The 16646-nt window shown below is 42.7% G+C and overlaps 1 protein-coding gene across 7 annotated transcripts in view; it reads right to left on the bottom strand.

The window, feature by feature from the left end:
• SGCD (sarcoglycan delta) overlaps positions 1-16646 on the bottom strand; it is a 376457-nt gene that overhangs the window by 131733 nt on the left and 228078 nt on the right. For 5 of the 7 annotated variants that reach the window (XM_069869201.1, XM_069869200.1, XM_069869198.1 and 2 more), the window contains exon 3: positions 37-222. In XM_069869201.1, the coding sequence (XP_069725302.1) occupies positions 37-222 (186 nt within the window). Of the gene's footprint in view, positions 1-36; positions 223-9632; positions 9764-10528; positions 10674-16646 lie in introns of those variants that run through there. The other 2 variants (XM_069869203.1, XM_069869204.1) reach the window with 2 other exon arrangements.

Below are 16646 nucleotides of genomic sequence, written 5' to 3'. Positions count from 1 at the left end.
ATCTGCCCCAGACCTCCCAGAGTAACCCCTACTTACAATTGTGAAGTTCATAACCTTCAGAATCCAGATGGTCATAGCAAGGTTCACCAGGATTAAAATCATTAGGAGCAGCACAAAGAAATAGAGGCATCTCTTCCTCCAGCCATAAATCCCCACTTTGTATACCTGGGGTCCTTCCGAGGTCTGCATGGTGCTCCGGTGTGCGTACTGTTCCTGAGGCATCTGAAATGATCACAAAGAAATAACCACATGTATTAAGCGGCAGGAGAAAGCCGATGATAAAAACTGCTTATGCCTGTGCCTCTTAGAGGGTTTTGTTTTTTCTTTTTCAGAGTCTACCAGCTGGGCAGCATCTCTTCTGATATCTTCGTTCTGCATTATTTTTCCTTTCTGCTTGTTATGCAGTAACATACCAAAAGAGAATTTTACGTGTTAAATGTATATATGTATATTTATAAATACACACAAACACACTGTCTAAAGGTAGCCTATGGAGATTACTCTTGAGTGACTCTCTTCACCGCCCCAGGTTTTGCAAGGCAGGCACTCCAGGGCCTCTAAGGATCCTGAGGGGAAAATTTTGCAAGCGTTTGGTAAAAGCAGTTGAGTTCAGCAGTTTGTTTTGAAGATGCAATATTACTTCTCAGAGGCTTTAATTTAGAAAAAGAAAAAAATATCATCTCAAATAAACTCATTCCTTCCAGCCAAAGAAAAAAGGCAAAGGGGAAATGTTTATCTTTCCCCTCTAGGCCCCCCAATCTTTTTTAACCAAATAAACCTGAAGACCCACGTCCTCCAGCTGTCACAATCCTGACAAATTACCCCCAAATATCTGTGCTGGTTTAACAAAGAGTCTGATATCCAGTGCAGGCATGGCACACCAGGACAATACCAGGGGCCAAAAACAAGAGAAGAAGGCAGGAAGGAAAGCCGGCACTGAAGAAAGCAGCGCAGCAGCATCCTCTGGAAGAATCTGCTTTTCAGACCTCTGTGGCGAGCCCTGTCCTACCTCCTGCAGCCTGATACCTGGCTTGCTCAGCGCAGCCGGGGATCGGGCTGTCCCCATCATCAATGGAAACAGACAGATGCTTTTAAAAGCATTGCAACCTGCTGGGTCTGCCACTGCACAAGGGTTGTGTGCAAATGGCTGTGTGCATCCTGGGTTGTGATTGTGGGAGTATTTTGTGCTGCACAAATTAAAGTACTCATGTTCTTGTCCTTCACATTGGGGGTGCAGAGGATATCCACTTTCACTGGCTTCCCCCAGGGATCAGTTTCATACATTTTCAGACTTTTCTGATGCACAGACTGATGCTATCATCTCTAATTACACAAGGTTTGCTGAATGTTTTGCATTTTAGACTCTAGACAGATAAGAAGTCACCAAATGTGTCCTTGCACTACTGATTCAACTCCACGGGCTTCTTCCTCAGGGTATCTGGCATTGACGTTTGTATTCAGTGAATTACAAAAATCACATAACAGAAGGAAACAATGCGAGTTTCTCTCTGTGGGAGTGTGATCCGTGAAGGCAGAATGAGACAATGGTAGAAATTAGATGCTCATTGATAGCAGCTTATGTTTGTTTACCATTAGTTTCCAGTTTTTTCCATTACATTTTTTGCTAATAGATTCATACACCAGTATCTAATAAAATACAGCATGGTGCAGAGCCCACTGCAGGCTGATGCGAGACAAGTTTCTTCATGGCATAAGTTTTATTCCAGTAGCATTGCACCAGGGATGAAGTTAACACTTGATCTTTGCTGCTCCAATGCTAAAGCCCACGCACTTGAGGAAAGGGCTGCCTGAAGAATAAGTTATCTTATTTTTTACGTTTCAGTGGTCCAAAAGCTGCTAAGACTCTGTTCTCTAACACTGCCTGGGGTTGTCACCTGCAGTGCAGGGGATCAGCCACCTCTCCCCTCCTCCACAAGCCCTTGCCCAGGCTGAAACAGTCTCCAGTGCTAAATAAATCCATTCAGGCACTAAATTCTTTTCAGATCAGAGGCATTGATATGCCTCCCATTCTGGACCTATATATATATATATAAAGAAAAATTGACTTAGCAGGATATTCAGGAAGGCTGTGTTTAGGCTGGGGAGGCTGGTGTGCTCACACCTCTGCTCTCATCCCAACAGCCAGGCTCCTCTGGAGGGTGCCCTCTGGCCTCCTTCTGCATCTGTATTAAACCCTCACAGTCAAAATTCATGATAGCGGCTGAGAACTGGAAGATTTTAAAAGATAATAACAAATGCACTACTCCTATCATTTTCCTCTCAGGTTTCTGAACCATTCAGTTTTAAGGATTTTACCCCTATAAGCTTAAGAGCCATGGCCAGGTACCACCACTGTCCTTCTGCAGGCAGCTGCCAGGCTGAGCTCCCTTCTCTCAAACGAAGGTGCTGCCTGTGCTTACAATGCTAAAACTAGAAAAAGATGAGTTTCAGCCAGCCTGTCCACACCTCCAGGTCCGCATGCTTTTTCCAGCTTTCTCAGCTGGTCTAAAAAAAGGATCTCTCATCCCCCCACAAACCTTGCCTCATTTACAACCTCAGACTACCCCAGCTTCAGCTCATGCCATGAAGATCTGCAACATCAATTAATGCAGATGATTATATATATCAGGAGGAGCTGAGAGCTCATGGCAAAAAAGCCTGTTCTTAACACTGGTCGGCTCAGCCAATTTACCCAACTTGCATTAAAAGCACATCAGTGTAGAAGGGTGTGTCTTTGTAAAAAATGCAGTTATTCACAGCGTACGTGGGCTCAGCACGAATCACTTCTGCCATTCAGATCAACTAGGGTATCTTTCTCTACACTGCAAAACCTCCCGAAGCCCAGACAGGCCCATAGCATTTACCAAGGGGGAGCAAAGCAAGTTGGTTACAACAGATCCAACTCAGTCTGCGCCGCTAACTTCGCTCATAGATGCCAAGTCAGCAACTAGGGAGGGCTTTGCAGCACAGAGCTCATCAGAGAGAGGAGCTGGGTCACCAACAAATACATGCACTTGGAGAAAAACACTCCTTTTTACATTGCTACAACCACTTTGATCTGTGCAAAGGGAAAACTTAAAACAACAATAAATTACAGAGTTTCCACTACCTGAGGGAAATTATAACCACAACTACTGTACAGTCAAGGATTTTATTGCCTAATATTTTAACAAGGGATCCTGGAGAGCACATATTAAATGCAGCCTCTCCCTCAGAGAAAATGAATAAATTGCATCTCTAACCCTCTCAAATCATGGAAGAGGCTTGACCAATAAGAAACAATATGAAATACTCAGCTAAAAATATCTTTTTATTGCAAAACTTGTTTGTTCTCTCCATTTCTCTCTCTCCCCCCTTTTCTCTTTTTTTCTTCACTTGCAATCTCTAGGATGGAGAAAATGGCATAACCAGCCAGGGAAAAACTTTGCAGATATCGAAAGAATTTATGGGAACAGAATGTAACAACAAAGAACAACTTGCATCCACACAGCAGCCTGACTTTGAGAATTTCTCTTGTTCAAATAAAATATTCAGCTCACGCCTGCTCTAACAGAGATAGAGCAACTAAAGCACTACAACACATATTACGAGCATGACTTATTAATACAGCATAAACTTATAACAAGAAAGTGACATGGGAGCCATAGATGACATTCTTTCTATACAAACTCACACACGGCTACATTTAAAGCTATATAGGATTTCTAGCTAGTATTTCCTCCTGGAATTGTGAATTCTGAAAGAAAATGCTCGTGTTTGTAGTTCTCCAGGAAGAGAAGACAGAATGATGGACAGAGAGCGCTGAGTTGTGTTAAACAAGCAAGCAGAATAAGGTGGCCTGCAAGGCAACTACATGAGGACATATCTGCTATCGATAATCTGCTCTGTGTGGGAGAGAAAAGAATGCTAGTCGTAATTTACATTTTGGCAACTTCTCTTGACTCAAACATTAGAAAGAAATAAAGCATCAGAAAAAAAAAAAAGTATTGCTGAAAGGACATCCAGTGCTTCTGTTTGCAAGGTTCTCCCCCTTTTCTATTACTGAGCTAAGGGGAAAGGATTCTGGCTGCTTAATAGGATGGATGGAGTTTTTTTTTTCTTGCAGGAAAAAACGTGCAATTTCATTATAGTGGTGAAAAAATAATACTGAAGCAAATACAGAAATTGGAAAGAGTAGCACCCCTTCCAAAAGCTGAATCTGAAAGTGTCTGTCTGCCATGAGAGGGCTTACAAGCACACATGCACAGCACTGGACCATCATTAGCACATGTACAATTCCAATTACAATAGAAAAAATGCAAAATGGCAAATCTTTGTGGTTTAGACACAGACAGCATTACCATGACTACAAAAGTATAGCCTAGAACTTCGGTAATTCTCCAAGGAATTCTTGCTGCTGGAAAAAAAAAGAGCGGGTAATGAGTTGCTGTGCACTGAGTCCTTAAACAGGAGCACTGCAAACAGGACCTGATATAAAATCTAGTCCATTTAGAAAAGCTTTCACCTTTTCACTTTAGCATACTTCAGATCTGGTCCATGACAAGAGAGATTTATTGTAGTTTTTTATTTTTTTTTTAAGATCACTAAAGACTCATGTTAGTATGTTCTCTGATCCACACAGGTGGCTCACTGAGTATTTCTGGAAAAGAAGCTTCAGGACTTTCCCCTCAGTAAAGCTGAAGCCTGGCTCAGCTGAAAGGCATCACAAATCAGAAGTGGCACTGGGCTTCCAGAAATCACATCCGACCCTACGACTTAGGGCAAATCCTTATTCCATGCTACGCTCTCTTTCATTAAGTCCCTCCTGCCCCGGCAGAAAGCTTCTTCCCCAGGGCACGTAACCCAGATTAATGGTTCATCGCAGAAGTGTTTTATACACACAAGGATGGATAAACAAAGGTCCCTTGCAAACACCTGAGCTGTAACATCCCCTGGCCACATTGGCTTTATAGGCTCAATGAAGGTGATGAACAGAAGAATCAATAATTTTTCTGTGCTATGGGGGTTTCTTTGATCAGCACTTAAATGATTTTATGTTTAGAAATAGAACAATTTTAAGCTGAAAAGGGATGCAGTCTGGGAAGGCGCCTTATCTCTTATGAACCTTCTCTAAATTTGCTGCCGAAAATGCCCTAGAGCTCATTGAAACAGCTGACTACAGCTCAGACCAAAAGTCCCTAAGCGCCCCCCAGCAGACATGGCATCTATCCTCCCTGCCAGCTTACACATAACCAAAGTGTAACAACTTCATCAGAAAAACAAAGAGCATCCGACCCCAGGCTAACTTGTAGCATGGTGATGGGAACATGTTTCTGGAGATAAGAGAGACGGGAACAAATTCTCTTGGGCCTTGGACCTACATCTCCCACATCTGCCTTCTCTTTGTGTTTGTATCACTGACATCCTCTTCTCTTTCTCTTTGTTTTTTTGAAACAGAAACCTTTTCTTTTGTGCTGAAATGACAAAAAAACCCACAAACCCCTAAAATCCTACAGAGGTGCTCTCTGCCGTATCATTAGAAGGCAATCTGCTTCTATTCACTAGCTGTAAATGCTCTGCAGATTCATCTTCTTTAATTTCTCTGTCTTTTAAGTGCACCCTTTCCACTAGGTTCAAAAGAACAGACATTTCTGGAATGTGACCGACAACAAAATTTGGCATGAAGAAGTGTGTTTTGAGCTATCTATCAACAAGACTTTTTGCATCTCCACTCCCCATAAAACTCTCTCTCAAGCTTGACACTCCCAGGCTTATTAATCCACCAGCATCGTGACCCAAAATTGATTTATGACCCTGCACAAGGGTCAGACCACAGCCTGGGTCTCCATAATAGCATCAGGCTCTGGAAAATGCCTTCTCACTCGCAGCTTGGACAGTGAGGGTAGAGTACTAGGGAACAGCCCAAAGGATGAAATACTTGCTGTGACATTTAAATTTCACAGTATTGTTCTCCAGCGTCATCTAAGAATGGCTTCTGTCTCTGCCATAAGTGACCTCAAAGCTAAAATCTTCAGGTAAAGCTTCTCTAACCCACATCCCCCAGTGCTCCGGGCTACCCCTTATCCCTAACATCTCTTGAGAGTTCATGTAATTTCCCTAGTTGCTACGGCTGACAGCGTTTCAACAATGAATGTGCTTGAGGATATCGGCATTGCAAAAGCCTCAGTTTACAAACTAGTATCTTCAAGCAGTTGGATTGAATGAAAAGCTGAACATGGGACTTCTGCTCTGCTCTGTCAATGCTCTGCATTCAAGAAGTGCTTACAGAAAAACTGTAAATATTAGAGTTTGCCATAACAAAATAAAGTAAGTTGCATCTCCACCTCTGAACAGCATCTCCTAACCTAAAAGTTATATTACATTACGATGCTGGAAGAGCTGTGAGGAAAGTAATGTTACTACTGCTTCTCTCCTCTGAGAAGAAGAGAAACATGCCTGTTCTCTTATTTATGAGTGTTTCTTCCAACTTCTAGACTTTTTTTCTTGGCAGTTACCTCGTCTCACTCTTTTTCGTTTTCAGAATTAAGGAGGAAATGGAAAGGAAAGTTAATAAGGAAGTTTCTGCAGTGAGTTCTTTTAGTATCAAGCTAGTCAACAATGAATGTCTTCCATAAAAATGTCCTACAATTTGTGGTTATACTTTTGTGCTGCACACAAACATTGTACTGGCTTTGCTGTATTCACATGCTGGTTCCTTTGCACCACTGAGGTGATATGAAGCAATCATAAGTGTATGTCCATCTGTGCCAAGTTTATAAATGCTCTTTCCCACTGGAGTGTCTCAAAGCAGGATGAACAAATACGAGAACTACACTAAAATAGCCAGCAGCAGGTGCAACTGCAGGAGGCTGTAGGAACAGCAAGAGGGATATGATCAACTGAGCTCAAAGCAGAAAGCGAGCTACAGGAGGTGACACTTCGCAGACTTCTGCCCCAACAGACTCTCACCCCACAGTACCAAGAAAAGAGAAACGAGTTGTAGAAATGTGCAAAACAGAATCATAATATGGATTTATATGGCTGGAATCCAACCTGCATGGAACAAATTGAGAACTGTGTGCTTGAGCATGTGCCAGGATCCAGAGTACAGTCTCTGCAGTGATCCTGCTCTCACAAGTTAAAACTTATTCTGCTGCATCTTCTCTCCACCACCTTCTCTCTACAAGATGAGCTTACTGTGCTTATCCATTTGTTCATTTGCACAGCCACACTTGCTTTCTAGCTTGCTCCTAAGAAGGACCAGGAGAAAGAATATACATAGTAATATGCACTCACAGCTCTCTTATCTGTATGACTGCAAGATCAAGAGATCCACCAATTTCTCTTTAGATGCATAACGTTCTGTCCACACATGCACATACTCTTCAGTCCTTTTAGATACAAAGCAAAGTTTGAATACTTGACTTGGGTGGAGCTGCAGACAGCTCACCTCTGGCAAAGAGAGGCTCTCAGAGCTAGGGATTAAATCACCACCTCCCTTGATCAAAGCCAACCCAGGGCATTGCAAGGAGCCTCCCCTGCCCTACCCAGACTCACGACCACCCACCAGTGTCTCCGCTGTGGTCCTGTCAAGAGTGGGTACAGCAAACAGCCTGTGATCCAGACTGATTCCACACCTGATGAAAAACCTGCACTGCTAATCTCAGCAGACATGGGACAAGATCACCCCTAAAGCCAGGTACAGCAGTGCAGCCCTGGTTGCTTCTTGCTAAGACAGGCATATTCCAATCTATTTGTCTCTCTGGCTCCTCAACACTGATGATCAGATCTGGGAGGTGAGATGCTGCATGATCAGAGGCAGGAACTTAGTAATTTTTTCTTTCTTTTTTAAAAATAAGCTTATAACTAGCAGTGAAGATGTTAACAGACTGACTGGGTGCTTAATTAACAGCTTCTGAGAAAAGCAATAGTGCTCCAAGCCTGCAGAGTAAGATGTGAAGGCTCAAGCAGTCCATATCGTACGAGACCTTCATTGAAGACAGCATTTTCACTGCAGGTGCATTTTCTGCAAAGGAAACTTTGAATTTATCAAGCCTTTTCATTTTCACCATATGCCTCCCTTTTCCACAGCTCATCTTTGTCCTTCCTCTCATTCCCTTCACTCCTATCAGCCTTCAGGAAGCTACGGTGCATCCGTGTCTCCCAGTGGGTGCCCTGCTGCACCCAAACCAGCTAAGTTCTCACTTGGCCCAAACCAACCCGTTTCAGCTGACCATCACTTTCAGAGGAAAGAACAGATACAATGGCAATGCTCCCAAACACATTTCTTTTTTCCTTTCCATTACAAACATGTTTGCATTGGATCAGATAAGATTGCATTGGATCAGAAAGATCCAAATCTACTGAATCCCACTCTTTCCAGGTAGGGCTGGCTGACTGCCTGAGCTTGCCTTCATCATTCAGAGTTTCCACATACAAACTTCACTAGCGTTACTGGGAGGAACCCATTTCCACTTTGGTGGCAAACCTCACCTTGTCACTGAATTTTTTGGATTGCCAACATGAATGACTGTTTGAGCCCTGTACATGCAGTCCTGCAGGAGGCAGGCAAAAGAAACTGTGGGTCTGCTACCACGAACCCAGCCAGAAACACTTAGTGCTGTCCCACTGTATAATTTAATATCCTTAATTCATTCCTTGTTGAAGGAAAAAAAAAAATCAACACTACTATAAAACACAGCTAAAAAGCGTTTTCAACACATCAAATAACATTGCTGTGAAAATCCAAGGAAAAGGCACTGGCAGAGGCAAGGAAGTTTCTGAAGCTACGCGAGGCAGACTCGTCCTGACACCTCTATCTGCCTTGACAAACACACTGTACCCTAACTCCCAAACACAAGCCTGCCATATAAGGTGCTGATATCTCTGCAAAGGCAAGACAAGCTTTAATGCTGCAACTGAAAGGATGAGAGAGCATTGCCTAAATCTGGCAGGCTCCTAAAGAGAGAGAGAGCTTTTTATCATAAATGTTTCTTAAGTTATTTGGGAAAAGAAGTGCAAATCAGAAGAGAAGTTGCAGATAGAACAGCCCCTAAATTAATGTTTTTCCTTCTAATCTGCTCTCCATGGTTTCTGACTCTGCTGTCTGTTGCAGTTTGCTCATGCTTTATAAAATACAGGAAAAAAATATGTAGAGAAATCACAAGGCAATGATTATTACTGAATTGCTGCCTTTCTGCACAAGCTAGCTGTTCCAGGGATTGCCAAACAACCCCCAGACAAACACGCTTTCAACTCATTAAACAACTATAATACAGTTTACATATAAATGAATTTATCGTGACTGAATCACATTTTTCATTAAAATCTGTAAGTGACACATTGTACAGAGCCAAGCTTTTGGTGGCTTCAGGTGATATACATAATTATAACCCAAAATAAAAATATTAGGAATATATATATTTGGATTCATGCAGCCAGAGAAACAGCGCAGGAGTTGCTGAAGCAAAGTTAGCCAGAAACCATCACCCAGCCTCAAACTACTCCCATCCCTTTGCAAATATGCTACAACTTCTCATTCCTGACCTTTTTTTCTCTAAACAACAGTTTGAAAGCAAGAAACCTCTTTGCATGAGTGCAGAAGGACCACAAATGGCCCCAGCTGCAGCAAGAAGGAGCAGCACAGCCCTTACCTCTCGCTCGGCAGGCAGATGACAACCAGAGCGGGGCTGGAGGCTCGGGGGAAGATGCAGCCGTGGCTCTCGGAGCAGCACGAGGCCTGGCCTGTGCTCATGAGCTGCCCTTGTCAGATTTTCCAACAGCAGAATTGCAGCCAAGTCCCTGCCCATGCCTGAAGAATTTCCTGAACAGCATTCCCGTTCTTTTTCTAACTGCTTTGAAACCACACTGTCTGTACTTCAATAAGGCTTTGTCAGGCCAAGTTACAGCTACTGGGCTGGCTCCAGATGGCAATTGAAAATACATGTGTTTTGCATTAAAAGCCCCCTTCTCCACACACACATTCAGATACGCACCCCCCCATCTGCGCTCAGCCCCGAAGCCTGCACGTCTTGCCTTTGCAGCTGTAAAGCTAGCCATTTTGGTTAAAAAGAATAAAAGATGGGATTTTCTTTGGGAAGAGGAAAAAGTGGGTGGGAGGGACCCCATTCCCACAGATAACACCTCACCCTGCCTCGTATGTTTTGCTAGTATCAGCGGGTGATGGGTGCCCAGGTTAACAGGCAGCTTTGCCAAACCCCAGCAAGCAAGGAATTAAAATTTCAGTTCGCCACTACTCTCCTCTTATCTTTGCCTCTCTCTCTTTTAAAAACTGCAAGAAAAGAATCATATTTTTAGCATCTCCAGACTCAGTTCAGCGCATCAGACCTGTATCCTAATCTTGACACACACTCATGTATCTGCTCATATTAAAAATAATACGACTATTTTAAGTACTTTCATCTCTCTCTGCTTTCCAGCTGTCCTAACCCTTAAAAATATTTTAAGCACCTTGCATCTCCTTTTAAAGAGTATTAACATTGCTCTGGCATTGGGTTAAGGAAAAAAAATAGAATATATAATGTTATACCTTCAGTCAGAATGGGTCCCAGTTCTTAATATCTGTAACCATTTCCAGACGGCACCATAGGTCAAGGCAGCGAACGTGGGCTCTGCAGCTTGAGATGCCCTGCACCAAGCATGCACCCGTGAAGCGGAGCCAGAGTAGAAGTAGAAACACACATGGATGTCCCCCTTATTTCACCACGGCTAAGTCCCACCAAAGATGAAACACAGCAGCAGAGTTGTCAAGGTAACATTATAGAAAAGAGACAGTTTAAAGAGAGAGAGTTATATTTTTCCCTCTTAATGTTCCTTTTCAAACTGTGCACTCCACTTCTACCAGCTTATTCTGTTCTGTGATTTACAGAGGTGCGGCGTCCAGATGAAGTGTTTAGAAGAGACAAATGCAGCGGGGGACTGGAAATAATGGAGAGTCTTCTGCATGGTCTGATCCAGAGCTCATTGAAAGCAGTAGGAAGCCTGGCATCTTCCATGGGCTGTGGGTTAGGTCCATAGCGAGGACTCCTTTATCTTCACGAAGGCGAGATCTGCCTTTCATGCACCAGCAATGAGTTCTTACAAAACCCAAAAGGATTGCACATACAGGCAGCACACAGCACTACACCATCCAGCTTATTTTGAAGGCGGCTGTGGTAACACCATGACTGGCTTTCACCTGCACCCTGCCCTGCTACTAGAAATGCCCTTCTCTTAAATCCTCCAGAGGAACATATTGGTCAGCAATACTGCCCAGTCACCCTGGCAATGTGCACAGGCTTGGTTCTGGAAACCTGGACCAGCACCCCAACTGCACGGACTTTAGAATAAGATGCTATTTTGCAGAAGTCAATATCAAACCACCAAACTGTTCTGCCTCAGTTTGCAAGACTATGAGCCAAGTGAAAGGCATGCCCACAAGCTACATGCATTACAACCGCTGGTGATAGCATTTCTGATTTATTTGCACAGCTTGTGAGGAGTCAGTTTGTGCCAGAACAGAAACCACAGACTTTTGGATCACAAATCAGGAGAGCTATCGATGCAGTTAAAAGAAAGTCTCCTAAACTGGCTACAATGGCAATGATAATACTATCTGTATTGGCAACCAGTAACGGCTAAAACCAACGGCGCCTAAAACTTTTGGAGTCTCCAAGTATAAATGACCTGAAACAAATAAATGTGAACTGTGCATTCAAGTAATTAGATTTTCAGTTGTACAAGATAATCGGGCATCCACAGAGCTGTTTACAAGATGATAGCAGTCCTTGCCTTCTGTCTCGAATTTCCCAATGGTCTTTATTCAGCAAACTAGTTACGTATGGTGACAGGCAGTAACTTCAGCGGATCGACACATGTTTTGAGTTAAGAACATGCTTCAGTGCTTTGTGGTCCAGGACTTCTTACAGCAGCCTGGCTCTAGCAGGACCCATAGTCAAATCATTTACCATGTGGCAGTACCGCTTTTTGAAATAACTCGGTTCTGTACATAAATACATTAAATCGGAGGTTTTCAAATTTTTTCACAGTGTATGGACCCCTAAATATTTGCCAAAGGTGGTGCAAATCCCTGTAACAATTTCACAGAAAGAGATTTCTACACAACCTGCAAAAAACTCTCTTCTTCTATCATTTCTCAGAGTTCCCTTGGGAGCAGTCTACAGGCCTCTCACATGTTTGTGCATCACAGGCTGGAAACTACAGCTGGAGATAACTTAATCCCTTATTAAAAATGTAAATGATCTTCTATTTGTATGCCATACTTTCTATCTTCAGATTATTTATGCAAGCTAGCAGCATGCTGGCAGGTAGAGACATGGGCAGGTGACAGCATTAATATTGCATTTTTTTCCATTGGCATAATTAGTAGGCCAAGTCTATAAATATTTACATAAAATCTGCCAGGCATCACACCAACCTTACTGATAACTTAAGGGTGTCTTACTGTAAACTGCATTAATGCCTAACTATTTTGTCATCAAGCAACACATAAAATGCTCCTTCAAGCTAAGCCAGTTTGACTAGGTTGTTTTTATCTCTTTCTCATTTAGGTATGAGGTTTAAAGATGCTGCAAGCATCAGAACTGTGGCTCAGGGACTGTTCTATTTTTCTGTTATTGAGCTATCATTTGTATTAGTGCCAGTGCTACCAAAAATATATGAACCTTGCAACCGTAAAACTTAAGTTGATGTCAACATAACTATCCACGTAACTGCTATTATTTCTCAGTACTGGCAGGGTTATAAGGATTAAAAACCTGTACTAGAGCTCTTTAGGAAGATAAAAACAAATTAAGCCCCCTCAGAGCTCTAATATCTTTGCAGCTGGAGACTGGAACATGCAGGCACTTCCATTTTGTGCAGGAGATCCACTCTACCTGGATTTATAAATTTCTACACCAAGAAATATACGAAACCTACACAATGTAAGAAGAAAAGTTTATTCTCTATCATTTATACCTGTCCTGCATTTTGGCATCCAGCACTTTCTCAAAGCAGCTGAAAATGATTTAGTGTTTATTGTTGACTTTGCAATATTCACGATTAATTCTATTTAACTGAATTATCTATTTGCATAGGAAATGAAACTTTGTATTCTCATGCCTTGCAGATTTCCGGGGACTCGCTCAAACATTCCCACAAAACCTTCCTAAAAAATCAGGGCAAAGCAAGTATGCAGAAAGAATCAGCACGTAAATGCAGGTGTGTGTGCACCTGGAGTGGATGAAAATTTTAATATCTGAATGAGATAATTAAGCAATCCCTTGTTGAAGCTTTCCCTCTTGAAATATCACAAAAAATAAACATAAATGTTCAAATATTTTTAAACTCTCAATTGAAAGAAATAATCACAGAATCACAGAATCACCAGGTTGGAAGAGACCCACCGGGTCATCAAGTCCAACCATTCCTATCAAGCACTAAACCATGCCCCTCAGCACCTCGTCCACCCGTGCCTTAAACACCTCCAGGGAAGGTGACTCAACCACCTCCCTGGGCAGCCTGTTCCAGTGCCCAATGACCCTTTCTGTGAAGAATTTTTTCCTAATGTCCAGCCTAAACCTCCCCTGGCGGAGCTTGAGGCCATTCCCTCTTGTCCTGTCCCCGGTCACTTGGGAGACAATCTGCCTAATTATTATTATTTTAAATTGCCCTTGGACTCCTGCAACAGGTCTCTTGCATACACAGGTGTAAAAGCAGAAGCCAAGACTCAGTTGAGCCGCTGGACAAGAGTGCTACTTATTTTGAGCCAGGAACAGCAAGCCATGGGAAAGCAGTTATTGGCATTCCTGCTGGATTCAACTGGCCCTGAGCATCCAGAGAGGATGGAGAGAAATGTAATGAAAAAGGGAGGGGAGGATGGGGTTCCCCAAATTTTTTAGCTAATGGCAGTAGTTGTAAGAGAGGAATGCTTCACTGGTGGGAGAAAAGCCATCTCTGTGTACGTGTGCATGCAAGGAGCGAAGTTCTGGTTTGATGATAAGGAGCAAAATCCTATTTAAGTGCTGCAGCTGCGAAGGAATGAAGGCACACAGGTCATCAGGTAATCACTTTCTGGGCTGAGATGGGCTTGTTGGACAAGTGCAAAGGAAATGGAAGAAAATAAAAAAGCATTCTTGTGTGCATGTGGTGTGTGTGTTTGTCTGTAAGGAGCCTGTTGCGACTGTCTAGAGAGCAACCAACTGTGCATGCAACCGTGCACTGGAAGCAGCCAGACTTGCAGCGCCTACATCCTCACCCACTGCTCTAGTTTCTTCAGAGAAAGCAAATATGGCTACATTTTAGTATGAAGCTATAAATATAGGACTGGTTATGAGAAACAAGACCTTGTAATTCTAAGAAAGACAAAGAGCAGCAGAGCTAATGCCACATTGACCATGTTTTTGCAGACAGGTATTCAAAGATGCTTTGAATTTCACACGAATGAATGGCTGAGGTGACCCTGAAGTGAAGATTTTGCTTCATTCACATGACACTCAGTTATTTGGACCTGACTACTAAATTTTGCCCCTTCTATTCGTCTGGAGTTAGCAAACAGTAAAACAGCTTAAATGAACCAAGGGAAACACAACGAAGTTCCAGTTTCATAGTAATTTTACAGGTAGGCTGGGAAACAGGAGGTCAGGGCAACAATCAGTGTCACTGGCACAAGGCTGAAAACACAACCTGAGTGGAGGTGAAGGGCTTAAGGAGGTTGAAGGGCTGAAGTTTTATGGGAGGCCAGACCCATAAAGCTGCTGTTCAGGGTCTGGACTTTAGAAACATCAGCTTCTCTGTTGCTGCTATGAAACAAGGGCTGAAGTGGCAAAAAGTCATCAACCAAAGGCACAGATGTCCCACTGCACAGGCTCAAGAGAGCTGTAGGAAAGAGGGGGCAGAGGATGAAAATTCAAGTATTCAGCTTGCTGAAACAACAGCAGGCGCATGCTTAACATTGCACAGGTTAATGTGTAACACCTGCATTGAGAGCAACCTACTCCTAATGGCTATCTTCTCCTTAGGGTCCAAACCATGTAGACTCTCTGAGCCCATTTGCAGATCGCAACGTGCCTAATCAGAAAGCTCTGTGCCATGCTCCTTTTTCCACAAAAGCAGAGGCAGTACTTACCTGTCAGCCAAAGAACCACAGCCAGGACCTCATCCAGCCCTCCCCACATCCACAACCACTGCTTTGTAATTATCCTGATGATTCCAGCCATTTGCAGGCTCTTCTCAGAAATAATTTAAGGCCAGTAGAGCTTGTTAATAGGCAAAATGGAAAGTGTTCCTTTTCATTTCACTGGCAACATTAATGTAATTATCTTGAATCATTCTCAAACTACGTAGGCTGTGATTTCAAGGCAATACTACTATTACAGAGCCCTGTTCTTCCAGCCAGCGTGTGTCATGCTCCCCATCCAGAAGTTCTTTATCAATAATCGGAAAGGTCTTCATTTACAAATAATAGAACCTCTTCATTTGCAGTACGACAAGGAAGCAAGATGGGTGTCACCACGCAAAGGTGTGCTGCTTCCCTGGCTTCTAGTCCTCAGGCATAAGAAAGTGCAAGAAATAAAATAAAACTGTGAAGATTAATTTCAGACAGACATAAGGGCAAATATTCAGTTGGCCAGACCAATAAGTGTTCTTCTATTAAAGTATTAACAGTATCTGACTTCATTACTCTTATCTGAGCAGCCTCATCCTTCGTTCTTTCAGAAGTTAGGTTCGAGGTACACAGCTGCTCTGTAAGCTTCGGTGAGATGTACACTCCAACAGATCTTCACCTCAGTCTGCAATCATCATCTTCTGGGAGAGAAGTTTCAGTTTCTCTGCCAGGTTTATTGTGGTAGGGATTTTTGGAGTACGGATATGCCATGCTGCTTACATTTAATGCAGTGTGTGGTTGCTGGTCAAGCAGAGCTGTTCAGCAGTCAGTGCATATCACACTCTCTCCCTTTGCACTCCCAGCTATTTTTATTCTGTCGAGAAAGAAGCTTTGCTTGTTCTTACACTTAGATATTCTATTACATTGCAAAGTTTAACACTACTCGATGCACCCAAATTTGGCTCTATAGAACAGTTTCTGTAGGCAGCATATCTGTATTTTTATATAAAGCAATTAGCAGGACTTTTGCAGAACACTAACAAGGCAGACTGTCAGTCCATGAGCAGCCCTGGACATTGCCATCTGTTTTAATGAGCTGTGCTGTGTCATTCTGGACACTTAAGACTTTACCATGATCTTGTGAGCCCCTTGAGATGAGCAGCAGTGACCTTCATACAAAATATCTGATCCAAATGAGAACTCTTGCCCTCCTCTTCTCATGACAACATTAGCCACTCACTATCAGGCTAAAAACTGATGTAAAACATCCACTGTAGAATAAGAAGCAAGGAGGCAGCAGTTCTGGTAATAAAAATGATGAGCAATCTTTGGTAAATTTTGCTAATTCTTTCTCTCTGCTTGTGTTCTGCAAGAGGTTGAAAGATACATAAAGGAGCTCATGACAGTACGCAGATACCTGGAGATGTAGCAGACTAAAGAAAGATTATGCTTATATACAAATAAAGGCACACATGCACATACAATAACATATTTTGAGTTTCAACAGAGAATGAGGAGGAATGTTTAAAAAGCAAACTGATAGGATATTAAGCTGAGATTG

Source organism: Phaenicophaeus curvirostris, chromosome 15 (assembly GCF_032191515.1).
Source record: "Phaenicophaeus curvirostris isolate KB17595 chromosome 15, BPBGC_Pcur_1.0, whole genome shotgun sequence".
Classification (NCBI taxonomy): domain Eukaryota; kingdom Metazoa; phylum Chordata; class Aves; order Cuculiformes; family Cuculidae; genus Phaenicophaeus; species Phaenicophaeus curvirostris.
This window is presented reverse-complemented; position numbering and strand designations above follow the sequence as displayed.